This window comes from Ascidiella aspersa, chromosome 8, assembly GCF_963924565.1.
Source record: "Ascidiella aspersa chromosome 8, kaAscAspe10.2, whole genome shotgun sequence".
Taxonomy (NCBI): domain Eukaryota; kingdom Metazoa; phylum Chordata; class Ascidiacea; order Phlebobranchia; family Ascidiidae; genus Ascidiella; species Ascidiella aspersa.
The window spans coordinates 7412448-7429742 of NC_139454.1; the positions used below are offsets into that span (position 1 = coordinate 7412448).

A 17295-nucleotide genomic window follows, 5' to 3' on the forward strand; every position below is an offset into this window, starting at 1 on the left:
TGTGCGTTCGGTGCTTTGTAGTGTGCTGCGAAACAAAGACATAATATAGCGTGCGAAAGCGTTGCGTGAGAGGCCTCAGAAATGAGGTGGCACGTCGTGACAGGTCAGGAGGCATTTTTTTGGTTTGTTTCAGTGCACGAAGACGAAACCTTGTAGGCGATGCTTATTAAAGTCGCAACAGCTCTTGATTCTCATTTTTTAGACAATGGACAGTTGCAAAAGCATTCTAGGAAATAATGTTGAGCGCGCGAGGGAAATTTTCGAGCCGTCTATGTCGCTAAACTAATTTTCTTTTCGTGGAACACATTGACGCAGTCCCAGTCATTGTGCGTAACTTGAGATTAAAATAATTGATCTTCAACTGTTCTCGTTGAAACCTAGTTACACATTAATTTTAAATTATGTGCGAAAGTTTGTCGAGAATTCAATACAATTTGTCTTTATACAGTGCCATCTGATTCCTCTATTTAAAATTATGTATTTCGTTTTTTTATTGGAAACAACGGTTACTAACATTTCAGTTTAGCGCACACGTGCTTAATGAGCAATTGTTTAAGAAAATTGGCGATAAAGGTGCCCGTTTGGCGCGAAAAATAAATAAACAAAGGCGACACGTGGGTTATCAAATGCTGGAGAATTTGCCTAGCAGCAACTGTTACGGTTGACTACTGAGTGAGCATTTAACTAGGTCAAGTTAATGCGTTTAGCAAGTTTGTAGTCTGACCTGCAAAGGCATCCACTTAGCATTTTATTGTGGTTACTGAGATGTAATTCATTTATACTAAAGCTTTTTCAGGCGCTGGTCTAGAATCCTACCACAGTTCTAAAATCAACGCACAAAATTTGAGTTAGGGTGCGGGTTAGCGTTTGGGTGTGGGTGGGTCAATTATTATTATATTTAATAATAATACTTGACCCACCTTAACCCAAACGCTAACCCGCACCCTAACCCAAATGGTGTTTCGTTGTGGTAGGATTCTAGACCAGCGCCCTTTTTTATTTCAAAATATTAAGCTTTTTATTTATTTTATGTATATTTCTCGTTACACCAGATGTGCCAAACAAAAATTTGACGGCTGACATTCTTCGTATGTCGGACTAAAATGTTAACCCCAAATAGTTGAAATTAAGCAAAGTTTCTTTTGTAGCCAAAAAGACGATTTTTGTCGCTGATCTAGAATCCTACATATTTTTTTTACACTAACAACCTGAGTTGTCAAAAATTGAAATTGCAATAAATAAATGAATATAATAATAATACTTGACCCACCCTAACCCAAATAATGTTAGCAATATAAACCCCCGGACGAAAAATGTGGAAGGATTCTAGACCAGCCCCGATTTTTTCATTAGGAAAATTCCAAACTTGTTCATTATTGTCCTGTTCTGTTGTATTTTTAGGCTTTCTATCAGTTTTCTAAGTATTACTTTGCTTAGTTTTTGTTTAACAATTGGCTTCTTACCTCTAATAAAATAGAAAATAATGGCAACTACCCACAAACTCCCAACTAACGGCAATGAAGGCCCAGTTTGCAAATACCCGAAAGCTGCCGCTGAAGGTTTGATGATGGAATCAAACGGGGGTCCAACAACTCAGTTTGAGCTAAGCGGTGGAAAGAAATTGTGCGACGATGCCTTCACCATGGGTAAGATGGTGAACCAAGGAAAAACAAAAATCATCTATGACATTAAGTCGAAGGTTCCAGGCCGCTGCCTGATTGTCTCTAAAGACATCATAACAGCTCATAATGGAGCCAAGAAAACTGACATGGAAGGCAAAGCAACTCTTTCAACAGCAACCAATGGCTCAGTGATGGAGATTCTGAGTGTTGCTGGTGTGAAAACAGCCTACATAAAATCGGTAAACTTTGAGCGTGTGAGGATTATAATATATATATAATATAGGCATAGGTGCCAAACTTTCAAAATTCCGGGGCATAATTTTCTAGACAGTATTTTTTTTCATTTTTATAATCTACTTTCAAGGTCAGTCCACAGTCATTTTTGGCCTGGAAATGCAACATGATCCCAATTGAATGGGTAGCACGGCGAATAGCTACCGGATCTTTTTTGCGAAGGCACAAAGGGGTGCAGGAGGGATACCGATTCTATCCTCCAAAAATGGAAACATTCTACAAAGATGATGAAAACGATGACCCACAGTGGAGCAGAGAGGTACACTTTTGTGGTAAAACTAAAGATATCATGCTGATGTTTATTGTGTAAAAATACATTCAATTGAAATGACACACAAAAGTTAGACAACACAACTTTTTGGGGCAATCAAATTAGTTGTTACTTATTACATTTGTTTAGTTTGAGCAATGAGGAGAGTGTCTCCTCAGTGTATGGGTGTAAAGATAGGTTTGATTTAAGATGGTTCTAGTTGAAATTTTGTTAGCAGAATTCATAGCAAATAGTTAATTTAAACTTCCTAAAGCATTGCACTTGTAGAGCTGGAACTGACGTTAAAAGTCTGTTTATTTACTATTTTTCATAAGGTTTTGGAAGAAGCAAAGCTGGAATGTGGCGGCGTCACTATTACACCCGATAAGATCGACATAATGGAGAAGATGACTGTGGCTATTTTTGAGATATTGGAAAGAGCTTGGAATATCAAGGTAGTTTTTTAGTGTGGTAATGATTTAATAGATTGACTTGACTTCAGGCTTATCGGCAAAATTACTTGACTTGATTTAAGTCATTCAATCAAATAACTTGACGTAGACTTAGGTGTTTTAAATAATTTTTGGTAAAATTTTATTAGTTTTATAAACAAAACAAATATCTGCGAATCAAAATATCATTCAAAATCGACTAAGTTTACCAGTTTTTATAATTTAACTTTTTGTTTTGATGCAAATGACTTGACTAGAAATTGGGATCCAGCTTTAGTTATTCCAAATGACTGGTTTACAACACTGGTATTATCCAAACAAAAATTCTTATCAGAAAAAAATTGTTTGTCATATTCAGGTAAACAAAATTGTTTATAACCAACCAACTTTATTGAACTGTGGGTCATTTTCTGACAAAGTATTGTTTTCTAGGGTAAATAAAAATAAAAATTGGTATTGTCAATTTAAGAAATTGCTTTCTTTCATTGACACTAAAGACCTAATATATAAATGTTAAACTGTATCCTGTGCAGGATGTAAGCTTGGTTGATATGAAGATTGAGTTCGGGGTGAGAGAGGACACAAAAGAAATTGTGTTGGCCGATGTAATTGACAATGACTCCTGGAGAATTTGGCCAAAGGGTGACAAAACACAAATGAAAGACAAACAGGTAAGTTATCGCTGATTTAAGTTTAGAAAACTGATTGTTGTGATAGTAAACAAAATTGAATGTACCAAATTTCTTACTGTAAACCCTTTTTTGGGACATGTTGCAGTTTCAGGGGGAATGAAGTATGTTTTGACCAGAACCAGCAGTTTGGTCAAGAACGTGTATGTTGTGTTAATGGAGACTTGTTTATGTGGCTATTATGCCCCCCCCCCCCAATACTTTTGAAAAGTGATATTGATTTAATGAGCATGTTAAAGATTAAATATACTTTCTTAAATCCAAATTATCAAGGTTTACTGTTGATTCAATAAGCCAGTTTTTAGTTAATACTGTTAACCCATTTTTTGTTCTATTGTTGCTGTATTCCCCCAAGATCATTTATCATCCAAACACAAACAGCCAATTCCAAGTTTTAAACTTTTTGGTTAACTAACAAATATTTAGAAAACCACTCTGTATCTCAAATATTTAACATCGCTATTTTAATAGAAAAAGGTTGTTGGATAGCTATTAATGTTGCTATTAACGCAGGTCTACAGAAACCTAAAACAGATCACGGCCAGCGACATGAAGAGCCTGAAAGAGAACTACAAATGGGTCTCCGATCAGCTCCACGACCTTTCCGATTTCTGCCAGACCAACAACGGTCAAGTGAAAATCGTCATGGGATCGGCCAGCGACAAAGAACACTGCAATAAGATCAAATCGGCCTGCGAGAAACTGGGCATGCAATGCGACCTGCACGTTTCCTCCGCCCACAAGTCGACAGACGCAACCCTGAAGTGGCTAGCTCGGATTGAAGGCCAGGCTGTTAGCGTTCCAACCGCTATAATAGCGGTCGCTGGACGCAGTAACGGTTTGGGCCCAGTGCTTAGCGGGAACACTGTTCTCCCGGTTATCAACTGCCCGCCTATGTCCGCCCAGTGGGGATCGTCTGACCTCTGGTCCTCTCTTCGACTGCCTTCCGGACTTGGTTGTGCCACTGTGCTCAGTCCCGACGCGGCCGCGCTGGCAGCAGGGCAAATCCTGGCCCAGAACAACTTTTCAATTTGGGGCAAGATACGCAGTCTTCAGCTCAACAATTGGATTACTTTGATGCAGTCGAATGACGAATTGTGCTGAAGAGTGTCACGTCTTAGGTTTTTTTTGTGCAAACCCTAAAAATTGTGTAATTGTACATTTCAGTTACTTCGCTGCCGCTGCAATTTTTTGTTATTTTGTTGTTTGAACTGATTTTGACGACTTCTCACACGAGACAGTCTTTTGACGTTGATTTTGTAAGTACTTTACGTTGTTGCTGATTTACTTAGTGTATGGAACCTAGTCTCTTAACACTGTACAATGCCAAATAAACTGTCGAAAGTATTATTCAGAGGGTGATTTTGTATTGTTCTCAATTTCCGAACTATTTGGAAAAATCTGCTAAAAACAAGATAAGTCACCATTTTTATCTTTCCGAAGTACGCCACACTTTTAAGTCAATTTTAGTTTCCTTAAGTGAGGATGTCCGATGATATCGAAGCCAGTGGTTCTCAACTTTTTTCTTTCGTGGCCCATTTTTCTTGCACAAAAACGATGTGTCCCAATAAATTTTTATGAAAAAAACAACTATGAAATAGGTTTCAAACAAAAAAACAGCACAACATGTTTCAAACCAGATTATTTCTTGAACCGTGCATTAGTGAGATACTAGCTGTTGAACAATAAATTTACATTCCTTCCCAAGCCATTATTTCTGCAAAATTAAGTGTAGTGACACAAATAAATCGTAATTCTTGATTAAATCTAGCTTTATAAATTTGGTCTGTGGCCCACTCAAAATGTTCCCATGGCCCACTGGTTGAGAACCGGCAGCTAGTATCGGTACTCGTCCGATACAAGATTCCCAAAATTAATATTGGTATTTCAACCATGATTTGCCATGCAATTTTTACCTTGAAAGGTAAATTCAGCCATAGTTAACAACTTAATTTAACTTCAATTTTTGGCCCAATTATCGTTGAGTGTTTTAAATCAATAATTTTTTGTTTGTTCCAGCATAGTAATTAGGGATTTTCGATAATCTCAAATCAAAGCCGATACTCGATGCCAAGTGGCAATACTGGTACTCGTTCGATACTAGAGGTGGTAGTGGTATCGGTGCTGATCCGATAATAAATAAATATGCAAATTTTAACGATGCTTTGCGTTCAAACTCAGCGATTCTTCATTGAAACATAAATTTATCAATAAGTAGGGTTAAAACTGGAGGTAACTTGGACTCTTTTTGACTCTACAGCATATTTGGCCTAAAGCCCTGGAAGATACCTTTGTACGTTTCAATTTTATCGATCTTGCTTAATTGAGAAATGGCGTCATTTGGTTATAAATTACAAAGTCTCAGACATTAGTATCCTAAAGATTTTTGCAGTTAGACCGTACCGCTACAAATGTTTTATTTGTACCAGGTCATGTACTTTTCCCACCAGAACTTTCGTCGCCTCCTTCAATGTATTTAAACTAAGATTTCAGTTGCATGTTCATGCATTACTTTGAACAAAATAACCCCAGTTTTTCTGAGGTTACTTGTTTTAGACGTCCCGCTGTGACGTCATGTCGAAAAATTAGTCATGCGTGTTATTAAACAAATATTTTCATCTTTTTCAGTAAGAAATTTCTTCTTTCACCCCTGATTGTAGGCGAAGACGGGTTTAATCAGGGACATTAAACACTAACTACAAATACTTTAAAAGTCTGTGTGAACTTATTTTTTTTTTTATAAAAGTCAATATCTTGAAGTAAAAAAAACTACTAAAATCGAGTTGTGCTTTGGTACCTTAATTTTTAAATTTAATCTACGTCTTTTACCGTCCAAAATATTTTTTTCCAAATTGTCAAACAATTTGGGAAATTTTGAGTCTTATAAGTTTTTAACAAGTAATAAACGGCAATAGCTCAAAATAGCTTATTTTATTCTGTGTACAAGATAGGATTGCGCCAAAACCTGTTTATTGAAGTTATATCTACACAAGGGCTGTGTCCATTCAGGCGTCACATGCCAAAAAGAATAGCGCAATTTGCTAGAAATTAGGTTGAAATGGCTTGCAGAAATGTCAAAGCGTTGCACTAGGTTTTGCGACAAGCGAGTAAGGCACACAGTCATGGTCGATTGTTGGTGTTAACTGGAGACGTCTGCGTTAGTTCTGAGATTGAAAAGAGCGCGATAATTTCAGCAACTTCTCGGCGGTCGCGGTAAGTGCATAACACACGCAGGACACCATGCACATTATAATCATCTGTATACAGCGGATTAAAAAAGCAAACAATTCTTCAGAAAATAAATAGTGGTTCCCAAACCTGTCCTAATGCTTAAGCGTGCGCAGAGAGGTTCTGCAAAAATATTTTTTAGTCTAATTTTTGCTCTATTTGAAAGCCTCTTGATTTAACTCTTTTTGACATTTAGAGTACATTAAATCTAATTACATTTTTCTCATAGTTTTTTGGGGTGCTGTAAGTTATAGAAGGCTGGGAACCACTGTAATAGATAGATGTTTGAAATATATACTAAAGCTTTTTTTTACATAAAAAACGACGTTTGAGCTTCGTTTAAATCAATGTGCCTATGCATTTCATGCAAAGAACTATACTGCCAAAATAAATGTCAGGTGTAACTGTCAAAACTAACAAAAAAAATAGGTTTGCAAAAACAGCGAACGATAGCTTTTCCTTGATTACGTGTTTCGATGGAAAATTATGTTGCATGATTGTGTTGGGGGGAGAGCAGCCATCAGAAAAAAGGCAAAAGTTATCCGAGGGAATCGGCTGCCTCCGAAGTAATCTTCTTCTGGTCTTTGTTGTATCGAATGCGAAACTGCTCCGGAAGAGGGTGTTCGTCCTGTCAATCAAATCGATGACATCAACATTTTTTTTCGAGTGTTTTTGTTTTCTATCGTAATTTGGCCCAGCCTTTTTTGGAGGCGGCGCGTAACACCAATGGCTAACTTTTAAAGTAAATTGGCATTTGCAATATGTCTGTCATTTTAGCCTTCTAAAAATGCGTTTGGGGGGAATTTGGCAATCTTAAATTTGGCAAACAACCCGTATGAAAAAACTAAACTAAAAGACAAATAATTTAAATAGGCTGGGTTGAACAACTGGCTAAAAATAAACGATTATAAGATATTTGGTTTACGTTTTCGGCTATTATTTGTCTTTGAAAAGAAGAAAGTATGTTTCCATTTAAAGTGGTGTAACAAAGTATTGTATGTCAAAGGCCATGTTTGAATAACCTGACAGAAAGGTTAGCGTGTCAGTCGCCTCTCTAAATATCCAAAACGAAACAGCCTGAATATAGTTGATGTCGAAAGTGAATAAAAAAATACTCGCTATATAACTACTTCTGTATGGGCTGTGATATTCATTTTAAGTCAAGTACAACCCCATCCATCATGCTCCAAACTTTTACAGCCATTTCTCAGTAAAACACCCAAGTACGTTTAAGAGAAAACCAACCCACGTTTTAAAAAACTGTGATTAAACAGTGATCGCGTAATCCCGTGGCTTTCGGGCCCTGCTCTATGAGCACTTACGAATTCGCCGCTTCCGTCGTTTTTCGGGACCGATATGTTCATTTCGGATGACTTGGCGCAAACGATCTCGCAGTCCAAGCACTCGCTGCTCAGGTAAATGAGACATCCGTCGGTCTTGTCGATAGAAGCGCACGGCATCGTGCCTTGACACTGGAAAAATTGAAAAATTGTCACTTGAGACTAGGAAAAATAAAAAATTCGCTCTTGAAAAAAAAAACGTGATTTATTACTGAAAAAAAGTGCTTGTAATCTCGAAAACAAACCTAATATTTTCCATAAAAAAAAAAAAAATTAAAAAAAAAAAAAAATCCAAAGCAACACTTTATTGGATTGTTAGAAATGTTGTCAATTTTCAAGGGAAGGTTGAATTGATGACCAAAATGGTCATCAAGTTATGTTTCTCTAATCTCACAAAATAAAATGACTCTGCATCTATCACTCAAAAAAAGAAACTTAATCAGCTTCTTGAATTTTGAGAAAATCTTTAAGCCAGCAAGGATAAACAAAACGTAAGTACAAAATACAAGTGCCTATTTTTTTATAGTAAGAATAGTTAAAAAAAATAGGGCCTTAAATGTTTTTTGTTTACCTGGACAGTAGCCGACTGGCAGTTGATGATTTCGATGCCGGAGACCACGGACTCAAAAACAACGCCCATCTTCTTGCAGTTGTCTGTAGATAAAAATTGTAAGTGGCGAAACTATAGGTTTGTTTTTACATTTTTTTGTTTCGTCTATAGTTTGGTATAGTTGGCAGCACTATAGAAGAATGATGGCGACTTGGAGGCTATGTCGGCCGGAGAATAATCAGCCAGAAAACCATAGAAATTGGCAAAACTTCTGACACCACTTATACATTCGTTAGTAGGCGAACACAGCATTTGACTTTAGAGACTAAACCCCAAAACGAAGAATTTAGGCCCAAAATGCTTGTCACCAGAAGGTTGACAAGATTCTACAAGCCTGGTTGGCAGTTATAATTTATTGTATGATAATTTGATATAAATATACGTGTGAGTTTGGACAGGAGTAGCAGTTGTAGAAGAGTGGATTTCACAAAAAAAAACATAATAGCTTTGCTTGGTAGTCTGAGTGTGCATGTATTGTAAACATACTACTAATAAGATAGGAACGCAGAATTGGAATGGGCAAAAAATACATAATTGGCAAAACAATTTCATGTGACAACATAAAATTCATATTTTTCGTAGTGAAAAAAAAAAAAAAACTAAAAAAACGTATTTTTGACATTAGGTTATCTTAAAATAAACAAATGTTCATGGGCTTTTGCGACACCTACCCAAAACAATCGAGTTGATTTTTCCTTTGACTGTCAAAGTACTCTTAACACAATTGTAGATGTAAACAGTATGCGACATCTCTGTTCCCTCAATGACCAGTGCACTTGCATTCTCTTGGTGTTCCTGTGTAAAAATCAACGTCGTGTAAAGAGTAAAATGTAAGGGCATTATAATAAGTAAATCGGTGCGTCCCCGCGCATAATTCCTAGCTTCTTTTATCTTACTTCATGCCTATGGACTAGGCGTTAGATTTGTATAAATGTTAATTTTTTAGTTAATGATTATCCTTTGTAATTAAATTACTATGTTTTTGAATATCTTGCTTTATTCCAAAAATGAAGTGCTTCATATTGGTTTTGAAAAAAGACATTTTTATCTGAAAAGGCCAATATCAGATTAGAGAGTCAATACTTTTTACCAAAACGTAGTACTGTAATTCGTACACTATTCAAATGGTAGCGGTGCCGGTAGAAAAACAATTTTCTTTCGCTTCTCAACAAAGGTTGGCGTTTCAAATGCGACGTATTCTACCGTAAAAAACTTGTCAATAGAAAAACATACTAAATCAACAATCAAAGCTTTTCACACTAAAGCTTAGACCTTCGCAATTTTATCAATTTTGCTCATTTGATCATAGTAATGGCATCATTTGGTTTCGGATAAAAAGTCTATCTTTCCCTACAAACTAGGGTATCGGAAAAAAACAGAGAACGTATCTAAGTACTTACAACGATCCATTTTTTGCCGTGCAGTGCAAGCTGTGGCGGCTTCTTGGCAGGCTTGGGTTTGCCGGCGGTGACTGGCTTGAACCCTGGGCTTGAGCTGGCCTTGTAAGGAACGGCAGAGTGCTTGCGAAGATCTGGGTTCTTGTGCGTTTTCATGTCGTTCGACACCTTCTTGAGGCCTGAAGCAACGTCACAAGGTTGCATATGTATGCTTATTTATTTGTGGCTTTTCATTGGCTCCTTTGTATTTCGCAACTATAGATTTTACTGTAGCTGTGGCGGACGCTGTACTTCTACTATATGTGCATTTTTTAGCTTTATTACCAGTTTTACGTTTGAAGGCGACGATGTTACTGTGAGCGGATTCTGTGTTTTCTCTTGTTAATTTAAGGAAGTTAAAATTACACTAGTTTCTGTCAATTTTTATTTATACGGTATATACATGGAGACCTATACGAGCCACATGGATTTGCCTACTTTTTCTCTTCATAGGTGACACATCATAGATTGTCAAATGGTTTTGCTTGTTCAGTAGAGACTTTTCTCATTTTGCGACGCCCATTACTCATGATGTAACGTTAGTTAGGTTAAATGTTTTCCTAATCTTTAGTTAACCGTCATAAGGCAACCCGTATTTGTCAAACATGTTTTCCTTTTTTAGTTCGCCCGATGGTTTAAGATGACATATTCCAAACTTTAGATATACATTTTTTGTTGAAATGGTTAAGTGCTCTAGATTTGCAGTTATTTGTCATTTGATGTCGTCGAGGTTGCTTTTCACATTAGGAGTAAACGCAAATCCGAGACATACAATATTGATGCCTTAACGGTTTCGCTGTTGACTCACACGAGATTAGTTTCGCAGGCGGAGGTCGTTAAAAGGTTTGTTGCTTTGTTGGGCAAGTCTGAAAGTCTGTGACGCCATTTGAACCGCTCTATTTAGTTAATGTACACTTCCGTGTTCTTAAAGCCAGTTAAACGTGTTACTTGGACCAAATATGGTGTCGGATCTAACAAGGGTGTCTCGAATAGGGCAGGTGAGTAAACAACTGAATACGTAAGGTTGTAGTGTTTACGCCTTACAAATAGATCCAATACTTCCAAATATGGTCGCGTTTTTTACAAGTGAATAGGGCAGGCAAGTGATAAGTTATCTGTGTGGCCCTGTGGGGGATTCATTTTGAATGATAAGTCTAACACATGAGGGTTGCCACGCATTTTTATAAATAAAGTCAATAAAATTTGAAGACTTAAGACCTAAAGTTATGTTTTAAACAAAAATTATAAAAAATGATGTGGTCAGCATAAATAAAAAAGTTTATAAATTGTTTTAATACGGCATTTTTTAAACACATAGCTTGAACCACTTTGCCCAGATAGGGTGGCGAAACTCGAATAGGGCATGCAGGTAAAGAAGTGATCTACGTAAGGAATTGTTTGTGGTGTGTTACGCCTCGGAAATGTACGCCAATCACACAACACACGGTCTATTTCGATTTGCACAACACATGCAAAACGAAAATGTTGAAGCATAAACGCAGAAGTTGAAATCATGCAGGGTGCACGCAACCTTTATCGATACAGCATTAAAAAACACAAGCACACGACTGTTTGATATACACAGACAATAGTTTAACTGTAGTTCGTGCCAATAATTCCTACGTATTAAGAAAGCGTTCAATTCAAAAGATTTGTAGGTTAATACCGACAAAAAAGCATATAGACACGAAAAAAGTTATTCCTTGAGTTAATTTCATATTTTTTGCTGAATTCTTGTGAACAATCCGAAAATTGGAAGCAGTTCATACAAACAAACCGTAAGTTCAACAACAAATATTAACTAACTTTATTAATTAGATTAAGGTCCTACAAACTTTTTCCTTGTTCACAAGACATCAATATAGGTTAATATCGACAAGGCAGCAAATAGACAACAACCCAATATTACCAAACTTAACTGATTAGAAAAAAAATCCTACAAACTCAGCGTTTCCTAGTTTAAAAGGTACATATGTAATAGTTACCCTTCGTAATGTCGGTTCCTTTTTTCAGGTCATTAAACAAGGCGTTCATCGGAGAGGGGCCGGCCGGAGCAGGGGCTGGCATACTGGCCCCAGGGGGTGGGGGAGGGGGAACTCCCTGGGGTGGGGGCGGTGGGACTGCAGGGGCACCCCCGCAACTGTTTGCAGTCGCCTCTGGAGCCTAAACGGTTTCGGATTTTTGTAAGCCTAAAGTTTTCCGTCGGAATTGTCTATTGAGAAATATTGAGAGTCGGTGAAACGTAGGCAAAGGTAAAGAAAAAAGTAGAGATAGCAAGGATTTTTTGGAAAGTCATAGAATATGTTTTGGAAATCACCTCTACCCGACAAAAACTGATTTTGGTCTCTTCCGACATAAACTTACGGTTGAGCATGGTTTGGACTTTGCGATGTATTTCAAACTAATCAGTCTGTCAGCTTTCATTTTATTATGCTGCGCACGTATTTTTTTTATTTTAGCAACAAACAACTCGTTAGCTGTTGAGTTTTAAATTCAAATCGGCCCATTGCTCTGTCAATGCTACAAATTGAACACCTGGCGAACTTGCTTGTATTACAATCCTGGGCAAACCAAAACTTTACGGTATAAAGAAAAAAACACCACTTTTGTGGCGAACGCTACAACTATCATCGACGGTAGCAAAAACTTTACCGTTGCAGAATTCACTTTGTCCATCTATTAACAGCAACTTATTTGTTCAGAACGTATCACGCTCGATATACAGGGTGTTTTACTAATAATGTTATGAGAGACAAATTAATATCTTACGGTAACTAAATTGCTTCGGGGCTTTTTAGGTTTTAGTTGGTTGTATTAGGGAGAAACAGCATATTAATAACCTCTCCACCTCTATACCGTGTTTTTGCGATAGTGGACAATTGGTTTGGCTGTAAAAGCAAGATAACTGGGCACAGCTGGTCAACGAACCGTCAAAGAGTAAGCTAAAAAACAGGTAAACGACGTTGGGCAGCTGTTCATGCATTGGTCTGCGTGCACATTCGATAAACACCATGCCGTGGTGTCGTGTATTGTTTTCACGTATCCTTAACATACCGCCTGCGATTCCCAAACCCTTGGTGTTAATTTCAGCAAAGAGCGCCAGTGGGGCGGCGTCCGCTTTGGAGAAGTCGATTCCGGCGGGGGGCAAAATGCCCGGGGGAGGGGGTGGCGGAATATTACCCACTGACCCAGGGGGCGCCTGGCCGAGGTGGGTGGCCGAAAGGGGCGGTGGGGGTGGAGGAAAATTGGGGTCGCGTTTAAGGTGTTCTGGTTTGGGGGGAGGCTGGGGTTTGGGGGAAGAAGACGGGGACTGAGGATGCGTTTCCTGTAGAAAGAGAAATTGCGAGGAGTTGGAAAAGAAAGTTTAGGCAGAATATGAGGGAGAAAAAAGTAAGAGAGCATAAATACAGAGAAGCAAAATGAGAAAACTTGAAAAACGGTCACAGAGAAAAGGATGCCTTTTAAATTTGTGTACTTTTTTTAAATGTTGTGAACATGGCCTAAAGCAATCGTATTTAAATGTACAATTTTTTGTCATTTTTACGATGTTATTTTAAATATTATCAATATGTTCTACAAACAAGCAAGCAATACTATTTTAAACGCACAAATTTAGGTAATTTTATCTTAACGTATCCATTTTTGTGCAACAAGTTAACAATGAAACAAGAGGGCAATTGAAAACTTGAAGCGTGTTGTCAATTGGCATTCAATTTTGAAAGAGACTTAACATACCGATGCATTCCAGCTCAGACCAGTTCTGTGGTGTTCCTTGATGTAGCCGTGAAGCGAATCGAATATGTTAATGAATGAGTCTACCCATGCCTTGTGCTCAGCTTTTTTGTCCCTGTAAAATCGGTTAAAATTTGAGCATCGTTTGTATTGTATATAATCCATAAATGTTTTATCACACAGATTTAGAAGAAATACCCCACAGTTGGAAACATTTGGCATATTTTTGCATAGCACTAATTTAAAGAAAGCGAAGATATTTTGAGCTCTTACTAACTCAGTTGTTATATTGTCAAGTTACCAGAGCTAAAAAGCATCAACTAGTTAAAATTGATTTTTTTAATGTACAAGACAGTTTACAACTGTGGTTCTAAGTAGATAGTATGTTGCTACTAGTTCAATTCAAATATTTATAAACAGTGTGGATAGAATTTAAACAATAAAAATAATTTCAAAACCACCTATCTATAGACTACTTAAAAGCAAAAAAGTGGGAAGGGATTTTTTAATCGATTTTTTAGTTCAAAAGTCCTCAATCATATGTATGAGCTTAAAAAAGGGCAGTGATTAGGTATAGAACACATTTAGCAATAGGCTTACCCATTTTTGGTTGCCATCAAAACCTTGTTGGTGTAGAACTTGACAGATTCACGACACTCCTCAACATGCTTCATTGGCGTTTTAGGGTAACCTACCCAGCCAAAAACAGGATAGCCCTCACAAACCGCTAGGACATGGTTCTTTTCGTCGTTTGTCATCTTTTTCCTGAAATCCTCAAACTCTCCCATTAGTTTACTCATTGCAGCCATAAGCTTGCCTAAAACTGCCTGGTCCTGAAAAAAAAAAATTGGATTCAGCATAGAGACTGTTGGATGTGATTAAAATACACTTAAGCTACAATTAAATCAAGGCAACAATTCTTTACTTTGTTCTTTCTTACAATTTTAACTTCAATTAATTGAAAAAAAAAATGGATTTGCACAAATATTAGGAAACAATAAAGCTAACGAAGCCACAGAAAAATACTTCAATGGTTTTACATTAATTGAAAGAAAGGCCATGATTTTATGAAACTGCACTTTAACATGGTTTCACATAAGTGCTTTATTACAAGTTTCTGGTTGAATATTTATTCTTTTCTCAATATTTGGTCGTATTTAACTAAAATATTACAATGGGTTACGGGGTTAGGTACTTGTCAGCGTTCTCCAGGCAGCAAGTAAAGAAAAATAACATTCAAGTGGAGATTTTAACATACTATTTAAGCCTATATCAAAATAAGGTTGGTGATATAGTTTTACTTTTTATAAAATTGTATTGTTGGTAGACAAAAACCTATGGAAAAGTGATATTTATAGACAATTGCCAAAAGATAAAATTAATTTGTTTGTTATTTAAATGCAATCATCAGTGCTATATATATATTAGTAAGTTAGTATACATTGCATGTTGCATCTGACACATTGCATACCTAGAGTAAACCAAATAATATTAAGGTTTAAAATTCTTTAAAAACTAAAAAGACCAGATTGTGAATATAAAGGCTACGTTTTTCTCAACAAAGGTTATGTAGGAAGTTTAAAAATGTTTCAGAGGCTACACATGTCAGGTTTAACTTTTTTGTTAAGCAAATAGGTCGCCTTTGGTTTATTTCAAACATTAAAAAAATACCTTTGGCTGGGAGCACTTGGAAGCAATCACAAGAAACTTAGTTTGCTCATCACACACTGCCTTGAGATTTTTGGCCTGAATTTAAGAAAATGTAATAAAAAAATGAATACAATTAAAAAGGGGTATAAACAGTAAAAATAAAGTAATGTTAATTTATCAACTTAATGTTATACAAGTTTCTTTATTATTAGATAAATATAAATTAGAAAGAATTTCTAAAATTAACATTATGCAAATTATTACACTGTTGTAAAAAGTAACTCATAACTGGGACAAACATAAATGTTGATACCTGATTTAAAATTTTCACAAAAAACATTAACCTTGTTGCTAATTGCCAATATTGTTTTACAGAAGTTTTAATGCTTAAGTTTTCTGACCTGGCCATCAATAGCACCGCCAAGGGCTGCTGATGCTGCCACATAAGGATCCACTGCATCAGTAATGAAATTATTGAAATCTTCAACATATTGTGCTGCGAAATAAAAAAACGGTTTCAGTTAAAAAAAATTGCAAAACTAATTTAGATAACATTCATCTATATATAATTGTACCACAGGGTTGTCACACAACTTTTAAAAAATCAAAGACATTCAGAAACCTAAACTTGGAGCGCTTACGTTTTTTAAATATAATTAAAAAAAACAGTAAAAATCCAACCGTCAAAATAACAAACAATTACAAAATTGTTGTAAACGACACGTTTTTGACATATAACTTAAGCTGCACATAAACTAAATTAAAAAACTATTCAAATACGTGTGGAAAATCATAAGGGTTTTTAAAACTTTTCAATACCTAAATCAATAAAGAGTTTGAAAGACTTTCAAAGACCATTCCAACCCTGTGGTAAGTGGTAACATAAATAATAAACCATAATGGTAAAGCAAATAGTTTCAAAAGAAAAATCTGAATAGTATAATTATACACCAATTTTTTATCAAAAGCCTGTAATTGAACTTGGTTGAGGTTATTCGTATATAATAACTGGAAGTCGAGCTAAAATTTGGCTTTAACCTAATAGTTTACTGTGATTGGTTTGTATATTTCGCTAAGATTTAGTTTTATGTATAACTAAATGTTTCATGATTGTTTTGTTCCTGAAATCGCACGCATTTAGTGAAAATTACTACATTTATGGTAAACAGTAACAACATTGTGCCAAACATTTTGTAATATGTTACATAATTCTTTATTAAAAATATAACAAAAAAACGATGAATTCATACCAACAGCAGCAGAATCCCCACCACCAGAACCTCCTGAACCACCAGTTTTTTCAAGTCTATTCACGACGGCTTCCAAACGATTTATCAATCCTGAAAGCTCCACGGTCGAACTCATTATTTATGGAAAAATTTAACAAATCTACAAAAAAAAATGTCTGAAAAACAATAAAATAGTAGTATTTCTTTTTTTAAGTATTCCTGTTAAAATGTCTTATTTAGCTAACATACTGGCTCGTCTGAAAAGTGTAGCAGATCAACTTAACTTGCCATATTTCCCCTATTAGTTGGTATACTGCATAGGTTGATACTATTTGCTAGCAAAGTTTAAAATCGGAAAATTGATCAGCATTAAACGACTAACTTCTGTATCTAACAAATCAAGTTAAAAAAACAATAAATACAATAGGTTATAAATAGAATTTGCGGGATTTTTTTAAAATAGAATATAATAGGACGTTTTGCATCTAGAAGATAATGTAACTATAAGATTAGCAGCTATTTTATCGGAAATTTATCTCTCAAACTGTTTGAATTGAAGACACTCACTGCTAACAAACTTATCTAAATAAGTTAATACGCATTGCGTAATACATTGAGCTTTTTGTATTAAATTGACAGTTAAAGCTAAATTTAATTTAAGTACACACAATTGTTGAATATATGGGAAAATAATGTTGAAACTACTTGGTGTCTTGCTCTGTCTTCTTTTTGTATTGACCCGAACGGAACAGTTTGACAATAT

At 36.0% G+C, this 17295-nt stretch overlaps 2 protein-coding genes across 3 annotated transcripts; one reads left to right on the forward strand and one right to left on the reverse strand.

Annotated features, from left to right (window-relative positions):
• The first annotated feature begins 1407 nt into the window (after positions 1-1407).
• LOC146135596 (multifunctional protein ADE2-like) lies at positions 1408-4632 on the forward strand. Its single transcript, XM_083395415.1, has 5 exons — positions 1408-1861; positions 1987-2175; positions 2502-2621; positions 3152-3289; positions 3821-4632. The coding sequence occupies exons 1-5, from the start codon at positions 1484-1486 to the stop codon at positions 4409-4411; spliced, it is 1416 nt and encodes a 471-aa protein (XP_083251541.1). The 5' UTR covers positions 1408-1483; the 3' UTR covers positions 4412-4632.
• Positions 4633-6223: 1591 nt separating this feature from the next.
• Positions 6224-16704, reverse strand: LOC146135597 (adenylyl cyclase-associated protein 1-like). Of its 2 annotated transcripts, none has more exons than XM_083395146.1 (11): positions 16554-16704; positions 15705-15799; positions 15325-15399; positions 14254-14486; positions 13657-13768; positions 11907-12084; positions 9886-10061; positions 9157-9280; positions 8447-8529; positions 7858-8007; positions 6224-7163 (listed from the first exon to the last, which is right to left on the reverse strand). In XM_083395146.1, exons 1-11 carry the CDS (start codon positions 16666-16668, stop codon positions 7074-7076), a joined length of 1431 nt encoding a protein of 476 aa, XP_083251272.1. In that variant the 5' UTR covers positions 16669-16704; the 3' UTR covers positions 6224-7073. The 2 variants fall into 2 exon arrangements, with proteins under 2 accessions (XP_083251272.1, XP_083251271.1); XM_083395145.1 differs by lacking the exon at positions 11907-12084 and adding an exon at positions 12976-13246.
• Between the last annotated feature and the right edge of the window lie 591 nt (positions 16705-17295).